The following is a 17,542-nucleotide window of genomic DNA, read 5'->3' on the forward strand; positions in this document are numbered from 1 at the left end:
AATTGGAACTCCAGTTGGTGACAGGTTCTCCGACGGTCCCCTCACTCCACAAAAACATGACAGCAAATTCAGTTTCTTAAAACAGGTTTTTTACTCATCCAACAGAAAAAAATTAGACGTACACACTGTCAATTTTAAACATCTGAGGCATAATCCATCATATTATCCGTACTATTAGTTCCTACGTTAAAGCTCAGCATTATTGGTATAAAAACTTTAAATGGCATAAGGACTTGGGGGTGGGAGGGAGTAATGAAGGGAAGGATTAAAAATGATCTGCAATTAACTAATAACACCTGAAAGCTGAAACAGGTTTAAACACATTGTCCAAAACCCCTGCAATGTTGATAGCATCACATTATTATTTAATTAAGCTACAAAAACCGTAAAGCAGAATCATGGCTGAGAGAAAGCACCTCGCTCACTCCCGGCAGGATATGGTATAACAAATGCACACTGAAGCACTGGTTAACAGAATGTGAAAGGGAAAGGGTTTCCAGAGAAACAATTTCACTGACAATTTGATTCTCTACTAGACAGAAAAAAACATGGCGCATTAGCAGTTTTAAAAGTGTAATTGTACAGATCAAGAAAGAGGCAGAGCAGCTGCACAGAGTGATCCGAAATTTAGGGGTTCCATTTCAAAACTCTGAAGTGCTGTCTCTTAAAAGTTTTTCAAACGACAAAAGAAAAAAAATAAAAAATCAAGGCATAGTTTCCTATTTCCACCATGAAGACAAAGGGGTTGGGAGGAGGATAAAGGAAGATTTGTCATGTATTCTCCATAATCTCTATACCTGGCTAGGAACATAATTTGTGCCAAAATGAACTCTTTGGGAAGCATTGACACTTGAATATGCTCATGGGTAGGTTCACATTAGGTTAACATAACTGTTTGCCAACTTAAAAAAATAAAATCAGACACACCTTTATTCATGATTTCTACAGAATTTTACATAGAAAAAAGATACAAATTAATGCAGATCCACTTGGGCAAAAATAAACTACAATGTACTTAAAGATGCAACAACTTAATTTCCCCTGCACGAGAAGATACATTGGAGCTGAAAGCTTTAGTTTGTCCTGATGCCAGGATACAGCACCAGTATACTTAATTTTTGTTTCTTATAGTCGAATTTAGTATCAGTTCTAGCATACATATCAAACTGTATATGTTTATTCTTATTGTTTGTTTCGATTCTGACGTTCCTGCAAAGAGAAAAAAGTTAAAAGTTAAGAAAGATTTTAGCCAAATGAACAAGCAAAAAAGTTTTTAGCACTTTAACATCACTGAGGCCATCCTAGACAATTATACACATCATTAGAACATCACTGCTACATATTATAAACATTCTGTATATACCTGACAAGCCCAGGGACTTGATATCTTAATATGAAGTGCAGCTTCAGGTGGAACAGCTGAATGAATACCCAGTCATTTCAGACTGAGAGCAGATCAAAGTCACAGTCAGAAAGGTACGGAGTATCAACATTCCTAAGCAGACACAGCACCTGCTATATTCTACTTTCTGTATTATCACAGTTACTGCAGCAGTAGCACAAGAGCAGAAAGGAGACGCTGGATTAGTGAACTCCACAGACACGGTATCACTCTGAAGTACTCTGGTGATCTCAGAGTTTAGGCACATACAAGTAGGACTTGAGGTCTCTAGAAATTCTCTTCCTAATTCTTCCTACCTGTTCAGCCGTTCTGGGAGGAATACATCAGTTGGAAGAAGTTATGTGCTTTTCAGGGTCTGATAAAACCCAGCACAGGCAGACTGAACAACCCATGAATTTCCAAACATTCTAGCCTGCAAGCTCTCTCAAAAGCTCCTGCTAACCACAAATATAGAAAGCAGACAAAGCTAACCTAAGGGGTACCTGCAGGCATCCCTCAGTCTCCATCTAACTGCCTTGTGCTCCCCCAGCAGCAGATGCTCTGATCTGGAGCAGGGGCTCTGCACAGGGTGCACAGGGGCAAGCTGAGCAACCCAGTAACATAAAAGGGGGAGGGACACTGCCAGTTAACCGTTTCGGGAGCCCCATGAGTTTCAGAACATGCAGAAGACAGCAAGACAAGCTGCATTTTTCCAGCTAAGCCACCATGCAGATCGAACAGGAAGGGTTCAGCCTTAGTGTTTCCATTCCATCCCAACAAAGCTGGCATGCAAAGACCACTTTGTGTGCTGCACTTGAATGCATCAATACAGCACCAAATCCTACTTCAAGCAAGAAAATTGTGAAACACCTCAAGCATAAACAAGTGAACTCCTAAACTAACGCCTTCAGATTTTACTTGTTTTGTGGAATCTTTCTCTACAAAATTCATCTCAGAATTGTTTCTGTTGTGATATAAAGCTTATTTGCAAATACACCAAACATTATAAATATAACATGTTCTATTTGCTACTTCAGCTGTTCACAGCATAAAATCAGATGAGGTTTTTTTTAAAATGGAATACATTGATTTCTGCCTCCAGGCAGAATAATATTAATATTTCAATGTTCATAAAGAAATTGCATCAAAAAGTCTAGTATAAATTCTTAATATATGATTGAAGACAGAAGAGATAGCAGAATTCTTTTACCAAACCAACAAAACAGACCATGTAAAGTGGTATAATTTTTTTTATAATATATATTCCCCCTATCTTTCAGTTCCTGACTTACGGTGAACTGTCAAAAAACTAATTTTTTAGTGGTAGATCATCAGAACATATTGAGTGTTGGAATTGTTAATGAAAAGAACTTACAGCTGCCTGACATTTCAAACAAAAGGCGATTACAAAGAATCTAAACCCCATTTTAGGCTCCCAAAAAAGCCACTGTTCCACTCTATTTCCATTTTTTAAGGTGGTAAACCCCCTTGACTCTGCTGCACTGCACCACCACATTCACCAGCCCATTCTTTCCCATTGCCACCTTACATAACTTACTTTTAGCTCTCTATGCTGGCACTCACTGACCCTAGTGACTCCACATTTTTTAAAAGTTGAAGTCTTTCATTCTCATGGATTGGTCTCACAAACAGAGGACAAGCTACTTTGACACAGTACCTACAAAGTATGCTCAGAGCATTCAGAGACTCAGCTCAGGTGTTATAATTCAGTAAAGTGCTATTTATTGAGCAACTTATTAGGCAGTTCCTCCTACCTTGCTGCTCGCTTTTTCTCTTGGGGCCTAATCTGAGTCTTCCTTTTAAGAAGTGTCTGAAACCACATAAACTGATGGGGAGGAAACTGATGCAATAACTCTTTGTGCTCTTGAGCATGGCTGCTTTTTAGAAGCTCTAATTCTCATTCTCTTCCTTACTGCTATTTAGCACTCCTGCAAGCAAGAACAAGCAGTTTTGTAAGCAACTAACAAAGCTTTGCTCATTTTGGTTCTGAAGACCCAAAGGTCTTCATAATCTTTTCCCTGGAAGGATTCTGATACCTCACAGACGAGCTCCTGTCAATACTTCTTCATGACATTAATATGTCTAGTCTTCAGACGCAGGAAAAACTGTTTCCCACAAAACCTTCAAAATGGAAGCTTCTGCAGGGACTCATCCATGCCAAACTTCGGTTACAAAGTAGCTGTCAACTTTCCAACTAAACTTTAGTTAAGGTCAGTATGATGAGAGTACGATTCATCTTCTGACACAAAAATAGAAATGCTTAACTACTTCTTAAAAGTTTTGTGTCAATGGATGTGTTCACAGAAAGTATACTGAAAGGAAACACACAACGCTAGAAGGAGTATTTACAAATGCCAACATGCACTAGCTAACAGTTCACAATATTTAATTACTCAAACAGAACTGGTAACCTTAGGGACTCAAGATCCTTCTGAGATAAGATTACGCAGCTTTTCCAACACAACAGCAAGGTGCAGACCTTGGAAGTGTGTGTAGACCTAGCCAAGTGCCTGGACACAGGTCAGATACAACGGCACAGCCATGCAGTAACTATGAACTGCTGACAACAGGTTGACCCTGTCCTACCACAAGATGCAAATAAAACCACCAAAATCTGCAACAAGCTTATTTTCTCACAAGCTTTTAAACTAAGAACGTAAAAGCATGTTTCTAGGGAATGTTAATAACTAGTACAATGTTATACTCTATTCTCTTTTTCAACAAGCTCTCTTGCACATGGTACACCTCTTTTATGTTTGAAGAGCCCGAGATCTGATAGCAGAAGTTGCTATCTTTTTGGACACTGTAGTGGCTCTGGAAACACTGAAAAATGCCAAGAAGGTCAAGCAGGATTCCAGGCCACTCACTGTTTTGCGCTTTCATTCCAGGCACCAATATTCTTCTAACATTTGCTTCCCAGGTTCTGGGTTACCAGAACAAGCTTGAATAGTTTATTACTATGGCACAGCAGAAGCTGGACTCACACCCCAGCACAAACAAACCTTCCCTCAAGTCTAGATGATGATATGGTCCTTAAGCAATGCTGGTGTTACTGATGAGCCTTTGGCACTCTGAATTTAATCCAGCATTATACCTGCCAAATCCTCATTTGATGACTTGGTGTTAACACAGATTCCTAAGTCAGCTAAAGTTGGAGAGAACACACCAGAGCTTACTCTGCACACATTGGTTAAGGAAACACTGGCTAGCAACAGCTTGTAACCATCTAAAGAGAAGGGAAATGCTACTGGTTTGTATTGTACAGATTACATGACATCACTCTTCCCTGCTAAATATTTGTGGATAAAGGAAATTAAAGCATTCAAGCTCTCCATGTGCAGGTTTTTAAGAATTCTGGTCCTTTGTAACCATAACAGTAGTGAAATCGAACCACAAAATTTCACCAAGTAACTTTTCAGCTAGACCACAGAGTATAATGAATAAAAAACATTGCAACTTGAAAACCAGTTAGGATGGCACATACACAAACCACCATTTGAAAGCGTCAATTAGATCACAGGATGTCTTAACTGGTGATGAACACTATCTGGTTCAAAAGTTATTGTCATAGAAAGGTTAACTTTGCATAAGAGAAGGCTTCAGCTTCAAGAGCACAAACTTCAATAAGAGGTTTATGCATGTGCATATCCTGCAAAAAAAACCTCGAGTAATCAGTTGGACTTCTAAAACCCTAGTCAATGAAAGTGAAAATATTCACTACCCAGACAGTAGCTTTATAGGATGCAACTTGACGAGCGGGATCCTATACTTCATTTCCTCACTGCTGATCTGCTTCACATCTCTAGCACTACTACCTTCAACTGTCTGTAAATTGTCCAATTTTCCAAGCTATTCAGAGGAAACATTCAAGGAGACTTCATAGCTTATTTTCTGAATGCATTTTACAAGCTAGAGCCTTAGTTTTAAGTAAAGAAGAAAAATGCATGGTTTTGAAAATCTGATCCTGTTATAAAGCAGTGACCCAGGTAACAATATTGCATCAGCAGTTGAACTGAAAGTGGGAAATAGTTATGTACATTAAGACAACCCAAAGTGAGATCAGCCCAATAGTTGAATATCAGCCCCATGAGCTATTACAGAGAAAAGGAAGTGTGGTGTAGAGTGCACAGTCATCCAGATCTTCCTTAAGCTAGTAAGTCAACTGCTCAAGACTACATCTCCTATCGCCTTTCCAGTACTCTTTCTCCTTAAAGTCTCACCTTATTCTCCCATCCAAACCCAGCAGTAAATCACAAGCATAAAAAAAAAAACCCAATCACCCCCCTACAATGTAAGCACCAAGAAACTCGGGCCTTTTGACTTACTCAGGATTCTGTCCTACATAATAAAAGAGCTCTCCAAGATACAGGTTGCATTAAATATTGAATTGCCGATTGTCTACTGAAGGAATGGAGTGTTGAGGTAAAGGCTTTTAGGTTTTAGCTTGTGGAACCCCACAGAGAGTACTCAAGAAAACCTTCCAATCTTAAGCTTTCCTTCCCTGCTGTACTGCGGTACGCTCTGCACATCTGACAGCTACAAAAAGTTGAGCTGAAAAGTTTAAGCCACTGATCTCTTTCTTTTAGAATTTAATGGTACATTCCATGAAGACAGTTTAAAGCAATTTCAACTGCACTTTTAAATGGCAATAAAACTTTCAAAATGGCAACTTTGATTCAAACTTCAGGAACATGCATTAACTCTGCGCTTCAAAAGCATTTTGAAGCAAGTGTGAGCTGCACTGAACCAGCCTGTCAAAATACATGCTTTACTTGAAATGCTATATAAAAAAAGTGTATGGAACACTATCAAGATTAAGCAAATTTGCGTGTTACTTGGCTGGTACACAACCCAACTCCTATCAGTCCATTACCATCTAGAATGCCAAATTAGAAAAAAAGCATTCTAGGAACTGAGATCATGGGTTGCAGAGGGACAGATGTCTCTTGAAGCAGGCCAAGCGCCATGGAAGGGCATACAAGTTTTTACTACACCTTCCCAGTTACTGCCCAACTTTCTCTTACTACATCTCCACTCAAAACTTTTCATGAATTAGTAGACAGATTAGACCTGGGCAGTGAAACACTATATACCCAAATAATAACATGTGGCTTCAGCAGAAATGCAATCTAACACTATTCCAGCAATTTTCCACAACTCCTTTTCCAGAAAGATCAACTGAACAAACAAGATCAGGTCTCTTGCTCTTAAAGGTGACATACATTACTGCTTAGTTTTCTGCTTTGAAACTAATTATCTATGAAATTGTCATGGACAAGTAAGGACCAGTTTGTTTTTTTGTGTTGTTAAACACACAAAACCATCAAGCTGAGATGTAGTAAAAACATTTTTGAATTCCTACTTACATTTTTTCCACCACAGCAGCCTTCACATTTCATTTTCCCCATATCTGTGTATAAAATAAATTTTTTAATAAGTTTACCTTCCGCACCACCTCCTCCTCTTCTTGGCGCTTTTCATAATGAGAAAAGTCATCAAAGATGGAGGTCGTGTGCTTGTAAGTAGCAATAATTTTAAGCACTTGTTTTGCTTTTTCTAAGGGCACCTCCTGTGTATCACGGGAGTTTGTAACGGGTTTGTTGTCATTGTTCTCCAGCCTGATGTGTCGGAGCTGGTTGTTGGGCACATCCTTCACAAAGATCCACTTGACATCAAATTTCCCCTTCCACTTGTCCTGAGACCAGACACCTGCACTGGTGCCATAGTCCACAGGTGATTTCATCTCTGCTACTCCACAGAAGTGTCCACTGCCATTGACACTGAACAGCAAGTAGACTGGACCCTTGCTGTTCATGGACCGAAAAGCACTGTCCAGGCGTTTGTTGCCATGTTCCGTACTACACCAAATAGAATACTTAATGGAACGATGAATATCATCCTCAGAATAGCTCTTTATTATGAACACACGTCCATTTTTAAGGTTCCATTCAAAATCTTTAGGGTTATAGCTGTGAGCAGCTTTCAGTTTTTCAAGGACAGGATGGGACTCACCACTTGGAAGAGGGTTAGGCTGGGTACTGCCAGCTGAGTTGCTCTCACTACCAGTTCCCCCACTTTGGCCAAAAGCTGCATTTCTGTTGCGAGGAGCTACCCAGCGATTTTGAGGTGGCTGCTGAGGGGTCTGATACTGCGGCTGAGTCAATGGAGGAGGCTGAGTTGGAACAGGCTGAACAATTTGTTGCTGTGGCTGTGGAACAGACTGAGGAGAAGGTATCTGTTGGGGGGCAGGAACTTTTGCCACAGGACCCTTGTTGTCCCAAGTACCTATGTCCATATTATGCTTTATAGGTGGAGGAGGTAACGCTCCTCCGATTACGGGTCCAGTTTTTGTTTTCATTTTAGGCTGCGGTTTCGCAGGCTTGCTAGCTATAGCAGCCCAGGAGGTTGGTTTAGATACTGGCAAGTTTACATTAGATCCACCATTACCAGAGAGAGCACCCGTCATTCCAGCACTGTTGACCACAGAACCTACTGTTTTCACCGCAGAAGTCGTAACATCTCCACCAATCTTAAGTCCAACCATTCCCTGTTCAATACTGTTCATTCCAGGAGCTTTATTTAATGTATCATTATGAAATCCTGTCTGTCCATCCACAATGGTACCACCCAGGGAACTAGGCGGGTAGCTGTAACTGCTCCCATATGCCGAACTTTGAGTCTGCTGTCCTTGGGATCCGCTTGTTCCCCAAGCTGAGAAGGCAGGATTTTCAGGGAAAAAGTTAAACCGGTGTTGATAGATATTATTTCCCAGACCGCCTGGCTGTCCAAAAACAGCATCATGCATAAAATGATGATCTCCGTTACTGAGCTGTCCATAGGTGGTAAGATACGGGATAGGAGGATCTCCTCCTGTAGACCATGGTGCTTCACTGAGAGAATAGGGGAAGCCGATAGACGGTGGATAATAACTGGACAAATAAGGATCAGTCATTGATGGATAGCTACTGTTCTGTTAAAGAAAAAGAAAGGTAACTTCAGATGCAAAACCTCCCTTCATTTATAAACAGCCTCAACACTGTTCATCAAACAGAAAAGAACAACAGAGACAAAATAATTTAACTTCTAATTACAGATCTTAGTTCATGCTTCCAGAAAGATTCAGGGCTAACATGCAGTATCCAGGTATTTATAATACATCCCAAGACTAGTGGCTCATAATGAGGCTAGTACTCCAGATTTTGAGAGCATGTAAGCTTAGTTACATTACTAAAGGTATATAGTGGCTTCTTCTACAATTAATCTACCGATACTCCAAAATATTTCAAAGAATTTGTAGAACACTACATTCTGCATCCAACACTACAAAGGATATTTGGTATTTCCAGATCACTACATGAGAGAAGTTTTAGGCAAAATTAATTTAATATGACAGGAAATACTATTACAGTCCTCATTACGGAGTTGCTTTGAGGGGCTAACAGTTCCTGACAAGTAAAACATACCTGAAGCAGTAAAACACATAAAAGCTACTTCTGACATAGCCAGGACCACAGTGAATTACACACAATAAGGAGCACACCAAATTTGCTGTGACTAAACCTAATGACTGGCAACTGAAGCTAGTGTAACTGCTATACAAGATACAAATATGTGCAAATATGTCATGTGATGTACGTATCCAACCTGAACTGTTTGGGAAAGACCTTATTCAGGCTTTTGCAAAAGTCTCTTCCTCCTGACTGTCCTTACCAACAGGCCACCTTTTCCACTCTATAAAATAAGAGACTGAGTAATCCGGCAGAACCCCCCTCCGAAATTGTAACTTTTGCACCCTTTCAACTGCTGCTTAGACCAAGCTTCTGTCAAGCCTTTCCTTCCACTCTAAATCTTCTGCTGACACCCGATTTTGAGGCATTCCATATGTTTCCCTATTCAACAATGCAAAGGAACAAACACAGAATATTCTAAAATAGGTATTATTCCTCTCCAAATAAACCTGAAGCACATATAGTGAGGGCCTTCCAAAGTGACATTAACTGCAATTACCATCGAGAGGGAAGGAAGGTCAACATCTCCCATTATCTAGTCAAACAGTAGCCAGCCTTTTTCTACTCATGGATAAAGATTATTTTAAGAAAATAAAAACTAAGATTTCCTTCAAACTACAAGATTTCAAACTTCGAAAAACTATATCTGCAAAATGAGCAAAACTGCATTGGAACATCAGTCATTTTTCCAGCTCATTATAAAAATGAAGTAAAAAAACTCCTTGATGAAGAGAAACATAACACTCCACTTACAAACAGTATCACTTTTACTGCTCATTTTTCAATGTCTCCCTTCCATGACATCTCAAAGCCAGACTAATTCAAATTTCTTACTCTTCATTTAGAATGACACCATAAAATGCATCCAAGACTTACATACCACTTCTGAAACTGATTCATACCACTTCTGTTATTGATTCAAAAGAAAGTCTCTGCTGCTGTCCGTGCTGCCTTTATTCATGTTCAAATTCTATCACTAACAAGAGGTACACAATTCCCCCTTCCTATGAGAAGACCCTGTAAAACGCACTAAATTTTCTAAGACTCCCAATCTAAAATAATCAATATTTAGCATAAAAGACTTTAATAAAAAACTTTGAGAATGTTGTGTTAAATCTTGCAGTGCTAATATCAAGAAAATTGTAAAAACAAATGCAGATAAAAGGGAAGAGACAAGTAGTATTTTTGGAGATACTTATGTTCATATATTCTACACATAGAATTTAAGACAAAAAGAATAAGCCTGGAAAAAGCAGATGTTTTGTCTTAAAACATTTCTGCTGAAGGATTCTAGGCAGTTATTGAGACAACCACTTCTGTCACGCAGCCTGTGAAGTTTCCACAAGGATTCTAGCAAGATTAAAGGGAAGTGTCAGCAGACATTCGTATAAAACATTCGATCTATTTTGACTGGCTTTTTGCCAGAGTACATAAAAGAAACCCCGACAGAAGTCCTTCACTGCAACTTCACTACATTTATTTCAACAAACTCATCCTTGACCTTCCTGCATCCTCCCCTATTTCCTCTTTTTCCTTAATTAATAAAAAAACCAACCCAACCATTCTGTTAATTAGGAAGGGAATCCTCCTTGCTGTTCCAAGTAATTCCATGCTACTCAACAATCTTTTGGTTCTCCCTGACATTGCACAGGGGAAGCCTTTCTTGCCAGGAGTAACTTTGTATATAAATACTCTACTCCACTTAGTCCCCTTTACACTTAAAAGTACTTTTAGTGTGCTTTATAAGATAAAGTTACCACACCTCAAACTTCATCTGTACTAACTCTAGGAAACTAGAACCTTTATAGAAAGAGAAAAAAGGCACCACTACTTCGGTGAAGTTTTCAATAGAAAGATGGTAGACAAATATTTTATTTGCTTGTATAATACACTCAATATTAATTTTAAAGCCTAACTGGTATTTTTTAAAATATGCAGCTAACACAGTAATACCAACCTATATTTGATCTTTGATATCACATATTGCTGTGTCAGCAGGGCTTTTAATTTCTTTTTTCTCATTCTTAAGTATTTGTTTGAAATATCTCATCAGTTTTTTGTAAGTCACATTTTACAGTAATTAAGGGGCTGAATAAATCTGACTGAATAACTAGATAATAGTGCTTTGTTCAGAAACATGGTTGCCTTCAGTACAAAACCTCAGTCTCCTAATTAACACTACTGTCACTTTCCACTTAAAATTGTAAGACAACACACAATTGTTTCTTGTAGCATGCCCATTTCTTACTGCAACATAAATAAATCCGTCAATGGAGCTACATTTTTACATAAGAAAACTTTTTTAGGACTATGACAATTCTAATGGCCATAGCGATTTTTCCATTTAACCCAATAACTGGGTTTGTTGACAGTTACGACAAATTTGCTACAATTAAATTATAGTAGATAGTTCTGATGGTTCCACATTTCTTCCACATTAGAAAAACATATCTTGGTTTTAAGTAATTAAAAATCACACACACAAGTTTAAGTCTGGAGGACACATCTATGCTGCAGAGGACTACAAAGCTCAGCTGAGGAGACTGTTCCCACCCACAGCAGAGCTAAGGGGACAATTCACATTGTCATATAGACACTTGTCCCAACTTCCAGAGTAGTGTCTCTCAATAGCCTCCAGGATGAAAAAGAGCTCAAGTACATCTATATTGTGTTAAAGTCTGCTCCCTTCCTGAAAGCTGCTACGATCCAAAACAAACTTGTAAGACAGTTTGATCTGTCCAACTGCCCTAACAAACATGTTTAGCACACCCTGAAGATAACAGATACACAGCACCTGTATGTTTTGCAAGTGACATTACTGATGTTAACACTGGCATTTGTCAGCTACAGGTTGAATTAGAAATTTCCCTTTTTAAATATAACACTGAGCCTTTCCGCCAAGGAACAACAGCTTAGCTCTGATAGGTCTCTCTCTGAAATGGTATGTTACGCTTCTGAAAGAAAACTTTTAGCATCTCCAGTTTCCATGCATTTTGTTCACTTTAAAAATTTGGATGTTAAGCCCCAAATTACTTCAATTAGAAGACATTTTTAAGTACAATGGCATTTAAGTCATGGATGTTGCTTTAATATACACTATAATGAATTGGATTACACTGAGAGTTTACATTACAATGCCTTACTCTTAAAATAACAGTTTTTTAATCCTTAAGATATTTCAGAGGACATGCCAAAAATATCTGCTGAAGTATAAAGAACAAGCGGGACAACTCTACAAGCCATCTAGGAAGCTTCAAAACCAAATTCCAGCTATGCTAATTCCTAAAATTATACAACTTGCACAAATCAGGAGAGCCCAGAGAAGAGTGTTCAGACTCCCACATGCAACTCATCTGTCAAAGAACAGTCACAGTCCGACCTATCAATAACCTGCAACACGAGGAGTGATCAGCAGACACTAGCTGGAGCATTAACTTCATTTTCACTTGTGGCCATCTGGATATGCAGAGTAATATTAGCTTTGTGAGCACAAATGCTAGCTGTATTACCAAGTAACACAATATGCTAGTCATTTCTTTTTCCATTTCTATTTAAGGAATTTGCTCCCTCAACACAATCCTATGAATTGAATGCCTACACCATGCCTAAGAAAACAAACCAAGTTAAAAATACACTAACCTGATTTGACTGCCCGGAAAGGTAAGGTTCAAAATCGTTGTCATGAACTGTATCCTTCTGATGTAATGAACCATTTTGTACTAGAAGAAAAAGATTACAAGATATTAGGATGCTGCTTAGTAGCATTTCACTAAAGACTTCTACCGTGTTATTTTATGATAAGTAGTACTTTTAGTCTCATGCTGCAAGTAAAAAAAAGACCAAAGGATGACATTTCCCCCCCAAACCATTTTCTATTTATGTTGTTTAGAAAGCTAAATTTGACTCTATTTTTAAATAAATCATACAGTCAAGAGTGACCAAAATTCACGTGAGTTACCTCTGAACAAAAATTTTGGGAAGCAGCATCTGTTGTTCTGGTCCATAACCAAAACTCTCTGCAACCGATTCACTGTCCTTCCAGCATGTGTTATTTACTACTTAATTTAAGTTGGCTAAAATTAGATGAGGTTATATTTAATTATGAAATAATGACTAAGTGCCTTGATATCATGACACTTTAAGTCTCAATTTCTCGTATGTAAAATAGATTATCTTCCATAACCAAAGGCCTACTTCAGCATAAGTTCACATGTGCAAAGTATTCAAAACCCAGTACTAAAAGACAAAACTAAAACTGCTATTAGGTCACTTCAAGTAATTTCTGTTCTTTGCTTTAAACTTAAGAAAGCACATTAACACATTACATGATCAAGCAACTATTTCATGGAACAGTTCAGCTGAACCAAATGAAACACTACACAGAACAGGATGCCTAACAAATAAGTTTGGGAATTTACCAAACTTTTTCTGTGAAGTTTATCAAGGAGAGTAGAGGTAAAAAAGCTGTTTACAAACATAACAAAGAGTCTCAAACTTTCTGTAAGTAGAAGCAGCTGCACTTTTAAGGCAGATTAAGATATATTAAAAAGCATTTATGAGTTGAATACTGTTAGTCCCTAAGCCTAAACAGTTACACATTTACCAGCAATCACAGTAACGATCATGGTATTACCTTAGATGATTTGTTACTGAATTTCAAATGAAGTATAGAAATTATTATAAAAAGCTTTTTTTTCTCATCAGAGGTTAACTGGCTTTTATTTAAAATTCCTTAAATAGTTAAGTTTGTAGGCTTATATATAACAGCTGCTGCATATATCGACCAACAGCAAACCAGGAATGCAACTGAATTCACAGAACAGGAAGAGACTACAAAACACTACGGAGAAAATACAAATTGAATAGGCAAATCCTTGTGACTTTTTGTAGAAGCCTGTTTTGTTTTCAGGAAATGAAGAGAACAAACACATAGTCCCTCCCATTATAGCTCAGTTGCATTAAGTGGGATGTAAACTTGTCTGAATATCAGCTTGCCTTTTTTTTGAAACAAAGTACAACTTCCCTTGCTCCAGAAAGTATCCGTAGGCACTAAGAGCAATACCTCTCCACTCATCTACAGGTACCTGCATAATTAATCTATTACGCTAACAATGTAAACCACCAGACTGCAGCATGATCCTCACCTTTATTATCCTGTCCCTTCGGTCTCTGGGAAGCCACAGCACACAATTGGGTAAAGGAAAAAGGAGAGAAAAAAATAAGATAAATATAAAAAGTTAATTTTAGAAAACTGCTTCATTTGTCACTACAAAGCACCCAGCTTTTGAGAAGGGATAAGAGGCTGATAAAATGGCCAAAAACACAGCAGGGTATGTCTGAACTAGGGCTGAGAAGTGCTGTTGATGCTCTCATAAAATGGTTTGGGTTAGAAGGGACCTTAAAGCCCATCCAGTTCCACCCCGTGCCACGGGCGGGGACACCTCCCACTGGATCAAAGCCCCATCCAACCTGGCCTTCAACACCTCTAGCGATGGGGCAGCCACCACCAGGGCCTCCCCACCCTCATCGTGAAGAATTTCTAACGCCTAATCTGAATCTTCCCCTTTCCAATTTCAAGCCTCCCTTAGGCATACCCACGAACCCCGAAAGAGGACGCGCCGCGCCCACGGGGGCGGTAACGAAGCTCCAGAGCGGCCGGGAGAGCGAGGAAAAGCCCTTCCCGAACAGCCGCAGGCCCCGGCCAGGGAAACCCCCGCCCGGGGTGCGGAGGCGGCCGCCCCTGAGCCCCGCTCCAACGCTTACCTGAGGGTCAACGCTTGTGGCAGACATAATTCATGTAGGGGCCCGCCGTGGTGCGGCAGCGAGGCCGGGCGGGCGCGGCGGGGCCTGGCGGCGCCTCCCCCTCAGGCGGCGGCCGCGCAGGGGCCGAGGGAGGGAAAGGGGCCGCTGGCGTCTCTTCGAGAGGGCCCCGGGGGGGCGGTCGGGCGGCGCCGGTACCCGCGGCTGGGCTCGCCCTGGGTTCCCCGTCCTTTCACATGCCCAACCCGGGCCCTGCCCGCCGCGCTGGGGCCGCCGCGACGGTCGGAGCCGGAGCCTCCCGCTCCAATGGCGGCGGGCGCGGGGCTGCGGTGACGTCAGCGCCGGCAGCGCGCGGGGCACGCCGGGAGCGAGGGGCGGGGCCGCGGAGCCCGGCGCGCGCGGAGGAGACGCGGGGGCTGCGCATGCGCGGGGCGGGGCGGGGCGGGGGTGGGAGGACGCTTCCCACAGCCGCGCTGGGTGGGATTCGAGGTGGGGGGGACGTCAAAGCACGGGATCCAGGCCCCATCCAGCCTGGCCTTGGGCACCTCCAGGGATGGAGTAGCCCCCACTGCTCTGGGCAACCTGAGCTAGAGCCTCATGGCCCTCACAGGAGAACATTTCTTCTTAGTGTCCAATCTAAAGCCATTCCCCCTCGTCCTATCGCTCCACACCCTTGTAAAAAGTCATAAAATCGTGGAGTCGTAGAATGAGAATCACAGAATCATAGAGTCACAGAATCGTGGAGTGGTTTGGGTTGGAACAGATCTCAAAGGCTATCCGGTTCCAGCCCCTGCCATGGACAGAGACACCTCCCACTGGATCAGGCTGCTCGAAGCCCGGTCCAACCTCAGAATCATAGAATCGCTAGGTTGGAAAGGACCCCCAGGATCATCGAGTCCAACCATTCCTATCAATCACTAAACCACGTCCTTCAGCGCCTCATCCACCAGTCTTTTACGCACCTCCAGGGAAGGTGACTCAACCCCCTCCCTGGGCAGCCTCTGCCAGTGCCCAATGACCTTTTCCATGAAGTATTTTTTTCCTGATGATATTTTTCCCCTGGTGGAGCTTGAGGCCATTCCCTCTTGTCCTGTCCCCTGTCACTTGGGAGAAGAGCCCAGCACCCTCCTCTCCACAACCTCCTTTCAGGTAGTTGTAGAGAGCAACCTTCTCTCTCCTTTCACATATCTCTGCTGTTTAACAGGTTTCTGTGCATAAATGCTTGTACATTGCCCTGGGTCAGTGTCTTCAAAAACAAATGTGAGAAAAAAATGAGCAGCATCGCTACAGAGCCGAACATCTGTCTGGAAGGAAGAGGGAAAGGCTTGTCCTGGATACTTGGGTGATGGGCACTGCTCTGAAGTCCATGTGATTGTGATTGTTCACTAGTCTTGATATAGAAAGTATGTGACTATGAATCATCCCAGCCATGAGTGTATGTAGGCAGAATATTAGAACTGTATTTGCAGGGTACAGGGGACTAAAGCTATGAGGCTATACCTGCTATTTCAGATTTAAAGGCAGAGCACATCAAGCACACATACACATGTATGTGTCTAAGTCCATATTTGTGGGAATATTATTTTTCTTTTGCATTATTTATTGCTTCTTCCTGGCAACTTTAAGAAGGATCTTTCCTATCCTTTGAGAAGTACGCAATTTTTTTTAGGCAAAACCAGTAAGACAAGAAGTCTCACTTGAAGCACGTAGATAAGACACAATATTCAGAATTATATCAACTCAGGATACTCTTGGAGCGTAACACTTTAAACTGAGGTGTAACACAAGTTTTTGTTTGGCTTTGTCTTGGTTGAGAGAAACGTAGTGGTATGTTCTTCTAGTATAAGAAAAAGCTGAGGGAATCTTTCTTCCTTTGCTAACACACTCTGAAATCTCAGAAGTGTTCATGTGCAAATTACAGAATGCTTTGTCTGTTTGAATTCAGATTTTACAGGGATTTCCTGCAGCCCCCTCTTATGAGCATGGAGGTAAAATCAAACATTGCTATGCTGGAATCCTCTTCCTCCTGCATTCCCAACTCCCGTGGACTGTAGCCAAAGCAAGGACCCATCCTTAATTTCCATCATTTTAGGGCAAAAAATAAAAGCAGACACAGAGAAACAGTATCTGTCCTTCTCTTCTATTTTTGCTGTCACTGGCACATCATTTGTGAAACATGAAAAGGGAAATTATAGCAGAGTGTGGTCTGTTCAGAGATATCATCTGACATCATCATCGCACTACTTCACTGGACAGCTGTTGCAAGGAGCTGATGAGGACTCTCCATGTCTTCCCCTTGGTTTTCACCATCAGCCACTCTTTGTTGCTGTTGTCTTGTAGTTTCCATTAAATTGTAAGGTCAGTCTGTCTTTGTTTACTTTTTACAATGTGGTCACCCACTTTTCATATCAGATTTTTGCAGTGTCCTTCAGGCTGATCTGTTGTCCTTCTTCTTCATCTTCCAATCTCGCCATTGATTATCTATACAGGGACAAAATAAACCTAATCTGAGTCAATTTGCATGGAGAAAAACATGATTGCTAGAATGAGTAGTGCAAGAACAGATCTTTCTGTCTGTCGTCCAAGCAGTGTTCAGGCAGCTAGGCACATCTCTCTGCAATAAAAATGCGTTCCAAACTATAGCAGATTTTAATTGGAAAATCAGATGTTCCATGTTTGTTGATGGCTGATTTTCCACCAATTAAAAAGTAGGATGAGCTCCATTAGAGTCATAACAATGCCTGACAAATCCTTCTTTAAAGGTAATTAATGGTTGAATAGTGGAACGTACATTAGTCACAAGCTGATAGCAATCTGAAGAGCTGTTAGTTTTATTTGTGAACAACTCAGAGTAGCAATGCCACCCAGCTTA

General features: G+C 40.8%; 1 protein-coding gene across 3 annotated transcripts; it reads right to left on the reverse strand.

The window, feature by feature from the left end:
- Positions 1-912: 912 nt before the first annotated feature.
- On the reverse strand, positions 913-15,014 carry YTHDF1 (YTH N6-methyladenosine RNA binding protein F1). Of its 3 annotated transcripts, XM_069872212.1 has the most exons (5): positions 14,674-15,014; positions 14,055-14,079; positions 12,550-12,629; positions 6,846-8,372; positions 913-1,209 (listed from the first exon to the last, which is right to left on the reverse strand). In XM_069872212.1, the coding sequence occupies exons 1-5, from the start codon at positions 14,698-14,700 to the stop codon at positions 1,183-1,185; spliced, it is 1,686 nt and encodes a 561-aa protein (XP_069728313.1). In that variant the 5' UTR covers positions 14,701-15,014; the 3' UTR covers positions 913-1,182. The 3 variants fall into 3 exon arrangements, with proteins under 3 accessions (XP_069728313.1, XP_069728314.1, XP_069728312.1); XM_069872213.1 differs by lacking the exon at positions 14,055-14,079; XM_069872211.1 differs by lacking the exon at positions 913-1,209 and having other exon boundaries at positions 6,783-8,372.
- Between the last annotated feature and the right edge of the window lie 2,528 nt (positions 15,015-17,542).

Source organism: Phaenicophaeus curvirostris, chromosome 18, assembly GCF_032191515.1.
Source record: "Phaenicophaeus curvirostris isolate KB17595 chromosome 18, BPBGC_Pcur_1.0, whole genome shotgun sequence".
Lineage (NCBI taxonomy): Eukaryota > Metazoa > Chordata > Aves > Cuculiformes > Cuculidae > Phaenicophaeus > Phaenicophaeus curvirostris.